This window comes from Lynx canadensis, chromosome A3 (genome assembly GCF_007474595.2).
Source record: "Lynx canadensis isolate LIC74 chromosome A3, mLynCan4.pri.v2, whole genome shotgun sequence".
In the NCBI taxonomy this organism is placed as follows: domain Eukaryota; kingdom Metazoa; phylum Chordata; class Mammalia; order Carnivora; family Felidae; genus Lynx; species Lynx canadensis.
In genome coordinates, this window is record NC_044305.1 from 29,127,391 (window position 1) to 29,141,826 (window position 14,436).

Below are 14,436 nucleotides of genomic sequence, written 5' to 3' on the forward strand. Positions count from 1 at the left end.
TTCTAGTAGCCTCATTTTTAAAAACAAAAAGGAAACTGGTAACATCGATTGTGACAATATATTTTATTTAACCCAATATAGCTAAAATATTTCAACATGTAATAAATATAAACATATTACTAGTCAGCTATTTTACATTCTGTATGGCTTTTTTTTAATGTTTATTTGTTTTTGAGAAAGAAAGAAAGACAGCATGAGAGGGAGAGGGGCAGAGAGAGAGGGAGACACAGAATCCGAAGCAGGCTCCGGGCTCTGAGCCGTCAGCACAGAGCCCGACGCGGGGCTCAAACCCACAAACCGCGAGATCATGACCTGAGCCGAAGTCGGACGCTCAACCGGGTGAGCCATTCAGGTGCCCCGTTCTGGGTTTTTTTCTAAAATAAGCCATTGAAATTCAATGCGTATTTTAAAAACATCTCAATTCTGGGGCGCCTGGGTGGCTCAGTCGGTTAAGCGTCCGACTTCAGCCAGGTCACGATCTCGCGGTCCGTGAGTTCGAGCCCCGCGTCGGGCTCTGGGCTGATGGCTCGGAGCCTGGAGCCTGTTTCCGATTCTGTGTCTCCCTCTCTCTCTGCCCCTCCCCCGTTCATGCTCTGTCTCTCTCTGTCCCAAAAATAAATAAACGTTGAAAAAAAAATTTTTAAAAAAATAAAAACATCTCAATTCAAACCACATTTCAAGTGCTCAATGCCACATGGGGCTAGTGTCTGCCCTATTGGATAGGACAGCACTAGAGTAGTGTGTCTCAAATGTTAGGAGACCTCAGAATCACCTGGAAGGCTTATGAAAACACAGATGGCCGGGCCCCCCCCCCCCGAAGAGTGTCAGTGGGTCAAAGGTGGGGCCTGAAATTCTGTATTTCTAGCCAATTCCCAGGCTGCTCCTGGTCCAGAAGGCACACTTTGAAAACCACTGTTCCAGGATGAGTTTGAAAGGACTCATAGTCATCATTGTGCCTTATTTTCAAGTTATGGGTGATTTTTCTTAACACCCCTGAGGCTGGTGCGGGGTTAGGGGGTACACAGTGGTAGCAGCAGGCTCTCTGGGGGTGTTTGCGTTGGCTCGGCCCTGGCTGGCTGGGAGCAGCGTCGCGGACTACCTACCATTGGCAGTGGGTGAGATTCACCAGCTCTACCATTGCTGGCATTGACTGTGTGCATCTCTGAGCTACAAGTTCAGGGGGAGGGGAAAGGAGACTGACCCTCAGCACCCCCAGGGAGGGCCCAGGCCTTGTGTGGCTGCTTCGTCCTCAACACCACTCTGCAGGTGATGCCAACCAGGCTTAAAAACAGAGAGGCTCTGGGGCAGGTCTGCATAGGTGGGGGTGCACGCAGGGCCCCGGGGGGGCTGCGGGAGGGGCAGTCCCTGAACCTAGAATGGCCAGAAAAGACTGGCCAGACAGGGAGTGGGGACTGGTATAGACCCAAAGGTCTGTGACTTATTTCCGGAAGGGAGTTATACTGGAAAGAGAAAGGATGGGAAGACGTGCTGAGCAAGGACTGTGGAAGGGCTGAGGGGGCTTCCTGAGGAGGCAGAGGGGACGGGACCCTGCAGGAAGCGGCAGTGAAGCCTTGGGAGGTCGGAAATAAAGGATGTCCCAGAGGCTGTCCCTGGAAGGTGCCTCAGCAGCCATCAGTTGCTATTCTCCTGCTTCTCGTGGTGGATGGAGGTGGATGTTAAAGATGCAGGAAATACCCCAGGCCACAAAGCGAGTCAGCGCCTCGGCCAGAGCCCACATCTCTGGGCCTATCTCAAGAACCCTTCCTCTGGGGGCCCCCGGGTGGCGCAGTCGGTAAAAGCACTCCCAACTCTTTTTTTTTTTTTCAAAATTTTTTTTTTTTTTTTAGTGTTTTTATTTATTTCTGAGACACAGAGAGACAGAGCATGAGCAGGGGAGCGGCAGAAAAGCGTCCAACTCTTGAGCTCCGCTCAGGTCATGATCTCACAGTTCGTGAGTTCCAACCCCGTGTCGGGCTCTGTGCTGATGGTTCAGAGCCTGCCTGGGAGTCTGTCTCCTCTCTGCCCCTCTCCGCCACTTGTTCTTTGTCCCTCTCTCAAAACAAACAAACTTAAATTAAAATGAAATGAAGAATAAAAGAACCCTGCCTCTGGATTCTGTAGGCTTGAGAGTGGAGTTGGGTGCAGCGGGCACATGTGCGGGTGTAAGGGAAGTGTGTGTCACTCCCAAGCCTGCACCATCAGCGATATCCAAGGGCTGGCACTCACCCCTTCAGGACAGGGACTGTTCCTGTCCTGGTGTTCGCCTGCCTCCTTCTAGCACCTCGTAAAGCACCTCCTCCTCCTAGCACCATGTAGATACGGAATTTAAAAGAAATGGTCTGCACCATGTCATGGAAATGCGGGGTGTGTATAAGGTGATTACTGTGAGCATAGGGGTGTCTGCACGATGGGGTGTCTTATAGGGATAGAGGGAACCATTACTATGGCAAATAATGTGAAATCAACAGAGTGTCTATACTCTGCAGATACGCTGTTCGGGAGCATTTGGGGTGGCCTAATGGGGTATAAAGGGCATCTACACTGGGCTGACTATTGTTTGGGGGCATATAAGCTGTGTGCATGCAAGGTATCCTGTAGGGGTGAATGAGGGGTGTCTACATGGCGGATGTGCACTGTTTGGGGTCATAGGAGGCATCTGCATCTCCAAATGCTCTGCAGGGGCGCACAGAAGGTCTACACTACATGAAACTATTTGGGGAGGTATTCACGGTGGATGGAAATGTGTGCTGATGTAACGGCCCTATAGAAAGGGAAATTAAAGGGTTCCCAGAAGGATATCCACTGAGTGGGGGAATGTGACAGGTGGTAAGGTGTCAGCAGTGTGGACAGAGGCAGGGCCTGGGGGTAGGTGCATCTCCAGGTAAATGGTGCCAACTCCCAATGAGTGGCTGCCCCTTGGGACACCTCTGTTCCAGGGGTGATGCCCACCCCTACCAGTACTTGGGGACTAGCTTTTAGAACCTATAATAAATCTTCCCCTGAAAGTGAAGTTCATGCTTTGGAGTTGGAGGCAACTCTAGGGACTTAAGTGGATATTCAGATTTGGGGTTCAAAACCCGGGGGGTTGGGTGGTACAATGGGGCAGCGCACTGGCAGAACCCATGGAATAGCCCAGGAGGCGGGCTACATGCCAGGAGCCGAACACCTGCAGACGTTAGCCCTGCAGGCTGTGGTTTGGAAAGGACGTCTCCCCGGATGCTCACGGGATCCTGAACGGGCTAGGGCAGATATTGAAACATTCTGAGTTCACTAAGGGCACCAATCCAGGGCATTATCCTTGATTACCTCGCTGGTGGGTGGCAAAGCCGAGGCCCCACCCTCCCAGCCAACTGCCTGAAAGGACCAGAGGACCAACTTCTCGTGTGTTTTCTCTAAAAATCAGTCTCATCAGGGCATACACTGTGCTTTTTTTGCAATTGCTGTGTGTAAAAAAGAAGGTACTCATTGTGTATCTGTACGGCCTCGGGTCTGACAGGTACGCTGCGGTATGTGATGGGTATAGGCTCTACCTGATGAGCTTTTTGCTATGTGTATAACAGATGTAGAACACGTGCAAGGGAGATCTGTTTGGGGGGGGGGGGTGTGCCGTGGCAGGGAATCTGCTGCGTGTGAGCGAGATCTGTGTGCAAGAGGGATTTGTTTTGGGGGGGGGGGGTCTGCTGTGAAGGAGGAAGGGTGATCTGCTTGCTATATGTGATGACTGCACAGCATTTGCTGTGAGTGTATTTTGGGTAATCATATACAACACAAAGTGGTATATTAATATATACTTTCATATTCTTCCTGTGCATCTACTGTACAGGATGGGCATATGCTGCACGTGATGGGTATAGACTCTGTGTGTGTGAGTAGTATACCATATGTGCATGATGACTATAGGCTATATGTGTATCATATATGCTCTCTGAAGGATACCCTGAGTATAGTGGGTATACCCTGTGTGTGACGGCCATATTTTGTAATAGTATATCAGGCATATTTGGTATATATAATGGGTGTATTATCATGAGTATACGTTGTGTGTGTTAGTATACTCAGGAGGAGGGATGTGCTGTGTGAGGTGAATGCACTTTTATGTGTGATGCACATGCAGAATGACAAATACACATGGTGTGGGGTAAGTCTACAGGTAAATGTGAGTACATATTACATGTGGCATATACGTTGTGGAGTGGGGATAATTCATGAGTAATGGGTATATATATCATATATATAATGGACATATTTGGATATGCGTGATGAGTATATACTTTGTGGGCAGGGGGTGGATAATCCGTGTCGTGAATTAATTGCTGGGAAGGGGCTACTCGGTACGTATCAGGCACTCTGTATATATGCAGCTTGTGGTGGGAATATGGGATATGTGCCTTGTGTGAGCAGAGGGGAGTCACCCCGCCAGGAAGGGGCATGGAAGGGAACAGTTGGATCTTCATCCATTTCCAGACCCCCTACCTCCACCCTTGAGCCCACCCACCATACTGTTTCAGGTTCTTCCTCAAGTTCTTCCTCAAGTGCAACCAGAACTGCCTAAAGAATGCAGGGAATCCCCGAGACATGCGCCGCTTCCAGGTGGGTCTGGGAGAGGGGTCCCCTTGCATCCGGTCACCCTTTCCCGATGGGGCGGGTGGGGAAGGCCGTGGTCCCGCCACCCTAGGAAAAGCCCCACGGCAGATCTCTGCCCAGCCCTGTGCTTCAGGGCCTGGTGCCTGCTGGGGGTGGGGCAGCTCCATCTCAACTTATGCTGGCTGCCAAGGGAGGCTTCATTAGAGTCCCACTTAAGGAGATGCTAATTGTGACATTTTTACATGATTAACGACCCAGCTAATTTGCATAGCGTGAAGCAGAGAGCAGCTGCCCTTAGTACATCCCCAACCTGCACACCCCTCTCAGTGAAGGGTGGGAGGGAGAGAAGGAGGCAGCCCCAGTTTCCTCCCGAGGCTGGGGGGCTCCTGCTGATGGCTTCTCAGGCTGATGCTGCCCCCTCCCCAACGCCCCACCCCCAGTCAAAACTCTCACTCCCACTAGCCTAAGACACATTCCAGCCTTGGAGCTCCAGGGATACAGCCTGGGGTGCGGGTGTGTATAATAAGAACAGTAGGCACTCTGCCCAACGAGCCAGAGTTTTCTTTCAGCGCTCTTGATTTTTCTAGTTCCTGGGGTTCACCTCCCTGGGCAGCCAGAGATCGTGTGTCCCGGGGCATCACTTGACCTGGCTGCCTCCCCCTTCCACCGTTCAGCCCCTGGGGGGGCGCTCTTTCCCCTGCCAATGACTCTGAGTTCCAGCATCCAGCCACCCACCCTCACCGAGTTGCCTGTTCCCCACAACAGTCCCCCCCCCCACCACCAGGGATCGCCCCAGGGCCTCACCCAGGCTGGCCTCCACTCTCCTCACAGGTGGTGGTGTCCACGACGGTGAGCGTGGATGGGCACGTGCTGGCCGTGTCTGACAACATGTTTGTGCACAACAACTCCAAGCATGGTCGCAGGGCGCGCCGCCTGGACCCCTCTGAAGGTCAGGACCCCCCCGCCCAGCACCCGCTGCCGCGAGCCCAGCCAGCCCCCAGCCCCCACTTTGGTGCAGGCCCCTGATCTGGCTCCTCGCCTGCCTCCCAGCTGCCACCCCCTGTATCAAGGCCATCAGCCCCGGGGAGGGCTGGACCACAGGAGGCGCCACCGTCATTGTCATCGGCGACAACTTCTTCGATGGATTGCAGGTCGTGTTCGGGAACGTGCTCGTGTGGAGCGAGGTGGGCCACCCCCGCCAGTCTCCCTCCTGGCCTCGAGGCTGGGCCCTCCCCTCGCCCCGGGCTGGAACCCGCAGGCCTCCCCTCTCCCCTCGCAGCTCATCACGCCCCACGCCATACGGGTTCAGACGCCCCCGCGGCACATTCCCGGGGTGGTGGAGGTGACCCTGTCCTACAAGTCCAAGCAGTTTTGCAAGGGAGCCCCCGGCCGTTTTGTCTACACAGGTAAGGAGTCAGGTGGGGGGTGCGGGAGGGGGCAGAGAGGCCCAGGGTTGCTGGAAGGAGTTCCACCCAGGGCACCAGAGCCCGGGTAGTGGTTAGCCAATACCTACGGTGTGGCCACGCCCCCTAAGCGGCTGCCCCGCCTCTTCCCCACCTAAACCACGTGACCGCTCCTTGAGCGGTAGGATCTTTTCAGAGCTTGTTTCCCTCTTTGGCCTAGGTCTCCTCAATCCCCTCCCAGGCTCGCAGTCTCAGCCCCATCGGGACATTCCCCCTGCCTAGGGCCTCCTCGCCAGGACAACCCCCACCCTACCCCCCCCCCCCACACACACACACGCATTCCCCAGGGTCTAGAATATCTCCAGCGGCATGTTTATTTCAAAGGTGCCCCAAATAGGCTCTATGCTCCCTAATCTTCCCTGGGTCTCTTGGTTCCCCAAGCCACCTCAGTCTTCACTCTACGTGGGCATAAGCAGGTGCACGCCCCGCCCCCCAATATACCCCTTGCAGGAAGCAAGGGCGAGAAGTTAACACAAGACAGGAATGTCAAATCCCCCCTCCTGGCTCTATTTGACTACCCACCAGGACCCTCTCCACCTTCATCTTCCTGCCCTGTCCCAGCCACCCACTTCTCCCCATCCTCCTCCCTGCAGATAACCACCTAACCCTTCCCAGCACCCGACACTCAGTAGCCATACTTACCGTCAGGGAGTTACGGTCTTAAGCGGGTAGGGGTGGCCCTAGCAGTGAACAAAGTGTGCGGTGAGTGGAGTTACACGCGGAGTGCTGGGAGGGGAGGACCTCTAGGAGGGAGTGTGGGCTTAACTGGACTCAGGCTGAGACGGAAGGGGTGAATAGGGAGGCAGAGATGGGGAAGGAAAGACAGTCCTGGAGAAGGAGTGGCAAATGCAAAGACATGGGAATGAGTGCGTGCTTTACACTCTGGGGGAAACTAAAGGAAATTCACTAAATCTGGAGTTGGCGGTGAAGAAAGTGGGTAGGGCCTTGAGGCTGGTGAGTTGGTCCTGGCCAGGCCAGGAGGAGGAGAGAAGGAAGTCCTGGGGAGCCTAGTTAGGAGCCTGCTGCCTCCTCTGCAGAACCCTGGATGTGGCCAGTCCTTTCCCTGGCGCACAGGCAAACTTCTAATGGTCACATGCTGTGACCTGAGCTGTGATAAATGGAGATTGTTGGGGTGTTTTACTTTTGTAATTAATATGTTATTCCTGGTAATGGAGACAGAAAACTCTCCCTCCAGTCCTGCCCCTAGGACTGTAGACGCTAATACGTACATACAGTTGCATTTTTCGAACCACAGATGGGATGGGATGGTGCTTGTGTGTTAATGCCAAGCGCCTGGCACAGGGCCCAGCTCAGTAAATATTTGTTGAATGAATGAGCAAAGAAATGAACTGAGGAAACTCCGCGAACCGAACCTTGCTGACCCGTGTGCCCGGAGCATTCCGAGAGGTTTGGCCAGGCTTGGTGGAGGGGGTCTGCAGCGAGGCTCCCCGACTTGTTGCCGGCCGGCTTGGTCCTGCGGAGCGCGCTGGGAGGGGGTCCTCCAAAACGCCGCCCCTCTCCCCAGCCCTGAATGAGCCCACCATCGACTACGGATTCCAGAGGCTACAGAAAGCCATCCCCAGACACCCCGGAGATCCTGAGAGGCTGCCCAAGGTACCCAGCGGGGCGCAGCAGACCGGGGATGAGCGTGTCCTGTGGCCCCAGGGGCCGGGTGGGTGGGCAGAGGGGACGCCCGGCCCCTCTGCCACCCCCCACCCCGGGGCTGTCCCTCCATCCCGCTGTCTCCTCCCCCGCCCCCAGGAGGTGCTGTTGAAGCGGGCGGCCGACCTGGCGGAGGCCCTGTACGGAGTGCCCAGTAGTAACCAGGTATGGCGCCTCCGCCCGCCTCCTCGCGCCGCCAGGCCGGGGACTGTCCCCCTCCCGGCGCCTGCGGCTGCCCCGGCCGTGCCCCGCTCTTGTCTTCGCAGGAGCTCCTCCTGAAGCGCGCGGCGGACGTGGCCGAGGCTCTGTACAGCGCCCCCCGCGCGCCCGCGCCGCTGGGACCCCTGGCCCCGAGCCACCCACACCCGGCCGTCGTGGGCATCAACGCCTTCAGCAGCCCGCTGGCCATCGCCGTCGGGGACGCCACGCCGGGCCCGGAGCCGGGTGCGTCCCGCCGCCCCTGAGCGCAGCCCCGGGTCCCCGCCCGCGCCGCGCCCCTGACCGCCCTCTCTCGCAGGCTACGCGCGCAGCTGCAGCAGCGCGTCCCCGCGCGGGTTCGCGCCCAGCCCCGGCTCGCAGCAGAGCAGCTACGGCAGCGGCCTCGGCTCGGGCCTCGGCAGCTACGGGGCGCCGGGCGTGGCCGGCCTCGGCGTGCCCGGGTCCCCTAGCTTCCTCAATGGCTCCACGGCCACTTCACCCTTCGCCAGTGAGTGTCCCCTGCCCGGGGAGCTGCATGGGGCTCAGCCTTGCCCCCTCCCAGCCCCAGGGGGTGGGGGGCTTCCGGCGACTGTCTCACCACGGTCGACCCTGGCCTTGCCCTTGTGAGCCAGGCCGGCCGTCTCTGCGTGTGACCTGTTTCTGCTGTGGGACGCCTGCCCCTCGACCCCACCCCTTGGCTGCACATCCCGGGCCCTGGGGCCGGGGCAGTTCTCGCACCTTTATTCTTTGAGGATTCCAGTTGCACGCATCGCTTCTAGCCCTCCCCTCCCCTTGAAAGGGCCTTTACCGGGGCTGGGGGGTGGGGGTACCGACATCCAGCTGAAACCTGGCGGACCGCCACCTTTCCATCTTATGCGGGGACTTTGGGAGGAGGCTGGCGCCCCCTGCCGGAGGTCCTAGGGAACTAATGGCTCAATCAAAATGGGCTTCTACCTGTCTGTCCCCCGTGGTCTGAGAAACAGAGGTCAGAGGAGGGAAGTTGTGGCTCCCTGCAATCCGGCTGGGAAGAGCAGGCAAATTGTGTGGTCAGACAGATGGATACAGGGTTTGAAAGTCCCAATCAGGAGCTGTCTGACATTCAACAAGTTACTTTATTTCCTTCAACTTCAGTTTCCTCTCTGTAGAACGGGATCAGTATCACCCCTGCCTAGGGTCTGTTCTCAAATCTGAATGTGCCACTGTGCATGAAGTGCCCAGACACAATTTAGAAAGAGTGTATGATTTTCCATCCTGGGCACTGCTCTTTCTGGCTGTGGGTTTGAGCCTGACTCTCCTGATGGCCTGGGCTCAGCTTCTGGGACCTGAAGCCCCATATGTCTGTGTTCACACAGGCCACGAACCTCTACTGTCCCTACTAAGACCCCTGTCTCTCCTGGACCTCTGCTCAGGCCAGGCTCCGCCTCTCCCACTTCCTTCAGATCTGGGACAGCATTCTTACAAATTCTCTGGGTGCCCTTTGAATTTCATATTGGCGGGATCTGGAATACCAGCCCTTTCCCTCCACCATACTCACAGTGCAGTCAGCAGTGGGGAACACACTGCCCCAGTGGGCAGAAGCCACCCCATATGGGGTTTCCCCCCATTCATCCAGAGGATCAAGAATTCTAGGGCTGCTTACCCCCTGCTTCCAGCATTAGCTGGGGATACCCTGGACTTGCCTCAGGGTTGGTCCCATTTTGTGACCAGTACTAACCCATGTCCCCATCCACTCCCAGTGGCATGTGACACAGCTCGGTGGCGGGGGGGGGGGGGTATCATTCTCATGGAGTCTGCCAGGACATGCCTGGAATGACATCCAGCACTGCCCCAGCCAGAGGGTCTGGGGCTGTCTGCTTGGGCCTCCCCCTGGTCTTCTCTTTGGCCACCAGCAACTCTCAGCGTGACCCACAGATCCCACTACTACCCAAACTACAATATGTGGCTGTAAGCTCCCAGCCTTGAGAGATACAGTACATTTTTCTGGCATTCGTCTCAGGCCCTTCATGGAGCTCCATGGGCCTCATCAGCTAGCAGTGAGCCTTGTCTTAAAAAGATGGTGATCCGTGAAGCTGAGGACATTTGGAACAGGGGCAGCTGTTGAAGGCATCGCTTTTTCAAAAGGGGAGTGGGGGTGTGCTTAGATGCCAAAGGCAGCCTTCTCAAACTATTGGTTCCTTTTGAGAAGCCCCCACCCCCACCCCATGCCAGCCACTTGGACAACACTCACATCACAGCCTTATTGGTGTGCAGAAGAGAGAGGCAGGGAGTCGGGTTCCGATGAGGATGTAGAAAGGAGTATCCAGAGATGCCCTGGGCAGAAGCCCCCAGGAGAGGAGGCCGCAGAAAGGAGGGGCAGGCAAAGCCTGCGAGGAGGAGGCTCCCCGGCTATTCCCAGGTGAACTGGCTACAGCCCTGGATGGCCAGCAGGTTGAGAACAAGAAGATCCAAGGATGTGGATCTCTGTTTTTGTTTAAAATCGACTGGTTGGAGGAGGGGGATATAGGAAGCCTCCAGGGCCCAGGCCGGAGATGACAAGGAATTGCATTAGGTCGAAAGAGAACAAAGTGTCGGGGGGGGGGGGGGGGGGGGGGCAGGGAGAGGGGTTGGGAAGGGAAACCTGTGTAGAGAAAGTTAGCTTATATTGTGAGCTGAGATTACGGGGGGGGGCCTTGTAACAGGAACCTGTGTGTACCCCCAAACTTCATCCCTGACCACTTGCCCCAGCTCTGCTGTGAACCTTGATCTTTGACTCTAACCTTAGTACCCCAAAGTCCATGAATGTTTCTTAGCATCTCAGAATCCCAGTGGCTTTCAGCAGGAACCCTGACCTATTCTTTTCCATCACTTCCTCATCATTCATCTTGGGGGGCACCTCCCAATATTTGGTTTTGTTGAGTACTCTGGTTTTGCTTTTATTTTGAGCTGGTCTGGCCCTGTCATTTACAGCCCTGAGAAAGGGTCTGTAGAACCCGCAGAGAGGCGAGTGCTAGCCCGGGACCCCAGAGACACCTAGCCTACCTTCAGACCCCGCCCTATACTGGTCTCCCCCGGACCCTCACAGCACCCCCCCTCCCAGTAAGGTCTGAGCCTGGTGCTTGGGTCAGCAGCCCACGTGGGGCCCACTGCCCGTGCCGGGGCCCCAACTGAGCTGCTCACTCTGGTGCTATCTCCCTGTTGTGTCTCCCACCGCCTTCCCTGCTGCGCCTGCCCCTCCCCGCCCCGCCCCGGAGTCATGCCCTCTAGCCCCCCGCTGGCCGCTGCCTCCTCCATGTCCCTCCCGGCCGCTGCCCCCACCACCAGCGTCTTCTCCTTCTCGCCTGTCAACATGATCTCCGCTGTCAAACAGAGGAGCGCCTTCGCCCCCGTGCTGCGCCCACCCAGCTCCCCACCCCAGGCCTGCCCCAGAGCCCAAGGAGAGGGGCTTCCAGGTGGGTGATCCATGCTGCCCCGCTATGGCCTGGTGGAGCAGGGGGGCTTCAGGGGCCCACTCCGTCCACATCTCACCAGAGCCTGGGGCTGGTTGGCCAGTTTTCCCTGGAGGGTGTAGAGAAGGGAGTTCTGCGAGGGTCTCAGGAAGTCCATCAGGAACCCACTTCCCTAGGCCTCATAGCTTGGGGTGGTCACCACTCTGACACTGCCAGTTGGCCACGTGGCCAATGAGAAGATTCAAATCTCAGTTGGAGAAGGTCTGGAAACCACCCCCATCCCCACCTGGTTGAGCACAGAACAAAGACCCAACACTCGAAGCCCCACACAGGCTGCGTGCCTTTGACCTATGCCTCCTGGTGTCCACGAGAGGGTAGCATACACCGCCCTGAGAAACTGGGTCACTGGTGGGAGGGAAGGGGACTGACCTTAAATACGGTTCAACCCAGCTTCCCCGCCCCCATTTTATTAATTTTTTTAATGTTTATTTATTTTTGAGACAGAGAGAGACAGAGCATGAATGAGGGGAGGGGCAGAGAGAGAGGGAGACACAGAATCCGAAGCGGGCTCCAGGCTCTGAGCCATCAGCCCAGAGCCCGCCGCGGGGCTCGAACTCATGGACCGTGAGATCATGACCTGAGCCAAAGTCGGACGCTTAACTGTCTGAGCCACCCAGGCGCCCCCCGCCCCCATTTTATAGATGTAGAATTGAGACTATGTCACCCCTCCCACATGCCATTAGTGAAATGGTCGTCATCTGTCATTTATCTCCTTCAAGTCAGCATCCAATTTAACAATGCTGGGCCCTGACCAGCAGTGTATAGTGAGTCGGGAAGAGTCACATCCCCTAGAATAAGATGACTTTTAGGATAGGCTCGTTAGAGAATGTTCTAGGATGATTTAAAAGGGCACAGTCTTTTTTTTTTTTCTTTTGCCTTGTTTCCAAGTTTTGAATAATTGTTTTTTAAGCTTAATTTGGGAGAGAGAGGGCACGCACGAGCTGGGGAGGGACAGAAAGAGAGGGAGAGGAGAATCTCAAGCAGGCTTCGCGCTGATAGCACGGAGCCAGACTTGGGGCTCGAACTCACGAACCATGAGATCATAACCCGAGCTGAAGTCAAGAGTTGGCTTAACCAGCTGAGCCACCCAGGCACCTCTAGATAATTTTTCTTAACCTGAGTGTGTCTGGAGCTTAAAATGTGAAGGTTGGGGAGAAGAGGGCCACTGATTTCTCCTACCAGCAGAGAGATCATGGAGGGCAGGGGTTTAGGCAGGGGCGAGGGTGACCGAAGTGATGAATTTTGTGGGCATACGGGAGGGAGATATGTTGCTGCCACATTAGGTGTCAGTACTCCAGGGGGCTGACCTCTTTCCTGAGCTGGCACTCTGTCTCCTCACCTTGACCCAGGCCCTCTGGAAGCAGCAGGGCTGGGAAGAGGAGCCCAGAGTCTCCTCTTTCAATTGAGGAAGTTGGGCCAGCAAGGGCTTGAGCTGCATCCCCTGAGAGAGGTCTGAAGGGCAAGCTGCACCTAACTGTCTGCAGTGCTGACCCCAGGCCAGGACTAGGAGTGACCGAATCCCTGCAAGGCTCCCCGTAGCTCTGCCCTCAGAAAGTGCCGGTGCCCTGCATGCTGTCCCCTGCCCAGAGACACACAGGCAGATAAGGCCCCCAGACCGCCCAGAGCTTACAGTTCCTCTCTTTGCTTACGGCAGACCAGCCTTTTGAAGATTCCGACAAGTTCCACTCTTCAGCCCGGGGGCTCCAGGGCCTGGCCTACTCCTAATCGCGGTAGGTCTGTGGCTCAGTCTTGCTTCCTCTTTTGGCCCTGGATAGACTCTCTGTCCAAAAGACTTTTGCAAGGATGGGGACCTGGGATCCGAGTCTCCGTTCTCCAGGGCCCATCTAGACAGCTGTCGGGGCCCCACAGCCCCACCCCCCGTGGCCGAAGCTGAACAAGTGGAGAGAAGTGGTTTCCGGTCCCCTGGCAACCAGCCTTTTTCCAGGACCTTCTTCTCTCCCTCTCCCCACCAGGTCTGCGGGTGTCGCCCCCACCGAGCCCGGACTGGAGGGCCCTCTGGGATTCACACTCATGTCCCGGATGGCAGCACAGACAGATGCCAAGCCAGGGCTTCGGGCAGACATCAACCCAGGGGCCTGAACAGGCCTCCCTGTGCTTCAGGCCTCCAGCCCCACAGGCTTCTCTCACCTCCCCTTCTTGGGGCCGGTTGAAGGCCTAGCACTGTGCTGACGCTCTTGGCAGGAGAGCATCCCGAGGTCCTGGGATGCTGGGCCTTACTGGGTCGGTTCCTCTGGAAGAGATGGGCCTTGTGCAGACCAGACCATCAGGTGGCAGGAGCCGGGGACGGGGACTGTGGGGAAGAGGACAGCTCAGGGAGAGGTCCTGTTGGTGTCTGACCCATCACAACTGGCCCAGCATCCCAACTTCTCTCCGGGGCAAAGGGTGGTGCCCAGTGGCCTCAGGAGGCCTGCCCAGGCTCCCATGGAGCTTCCAGTGGCTGCTCGACCCCCGTGGCTGCTCCCTCTGAGGCCTGCACACTCATGCTTGCCACCTTACCAATCCCACTGGGGGCTTCTGGCGTGGAGGGTGCCGAAGAGGGAGTGCCAAGCCCCCCGACTTGTGGGTCTTCCTTCCAGTGGCTGTCTTGTGGACTCTGGCCCCACACGCACATGACTCTGGCCGGCCTCATAGCACCATGGAATGGGCCTCGCTGCCACCGGCCTCATATTCTGCTCTGCTGGGGTTGGAGAAATCAGAACAATAAACACAGATGCAGGTGGCCGCCCGGCCTCTCTTGCCTGCTTCCTTGGCGTGGGTCTGCTTTTCTCAGTGGTTCTGCAGCTCTCCTGGGGCCCCTCCCAGCCGTGTCCCCGTGCAGCCTTCTTGAACCTTGGGCTTCTTCAACAGCCCCAGCGTTCAACTGAGTAACCCGTGTGTGCTCTCAGGTATTGGTGGGGGTGGTGGGCAGGCTAACAGGCCTGAGGACTTAGGACACGGGCTCCGCCTCAAGAGCTTAGGTGAGGAGCACGATCTGGCCACTGAAAACTCGGTACCCCCAGCTGTCTGGCCAGGACCAAGGCAGG

General features: G+C 56.7%; 1 protein-coding gene across 1 annotated transcript in view; it reads left to right on the forward strand.

Annotated features, from left to right (window-relative positions):
- The window catches only part of EBF4 (EBF family member 4), a 60,508-nt gene extending 46,374 nt beyond the window's left edge, over positions 1–14,134 (forward strand). The window contains exons 9-19 of the mRNA XM_032592765.1: positions 4,509–4,590; positions 5,416–5,533; positions 5,635–5,768; positions 5,864–5,990; positions 7,573–7,661; positions 7,809–7,874; positions 7,976–8,153; positions 8,227–8,415; positions 11,138–11,335; positions 13,047–13,122; positions 13,366–14,134. Coding sequence (XP_032448656.1) covers positions 4,509–4,590; positions 5,416–5,533; positions 5,635–5,768; positions 5,864–5,990; positions 7,573–7,661; positions 7,809–7,874; positions 7,976–8,153; positions 8,227–8,415; positions 11,138–11,335; positions 13,047–13,117 — 1,252 coding nt within the window. The 3' untranslated portion in view covers positions 13,118–13,122; positions 13,366–14,134. The remainder of the gene's footprint in view (positions 1–4,508; positions 4,591–5,415; positions 5,534–5,634; positions 5,769–5,863; positions 5,991–7,572; positions 7,662–7,808; positions 7,875–7,975; positions 8,154–8,226; positions 8,416–11,137; positions 11,336–13,046; positions 13,123–13,365) is intronic.
- The last annotated feature ends 302 nt before the right edge of the window (positions 14,135–14,436 follow it).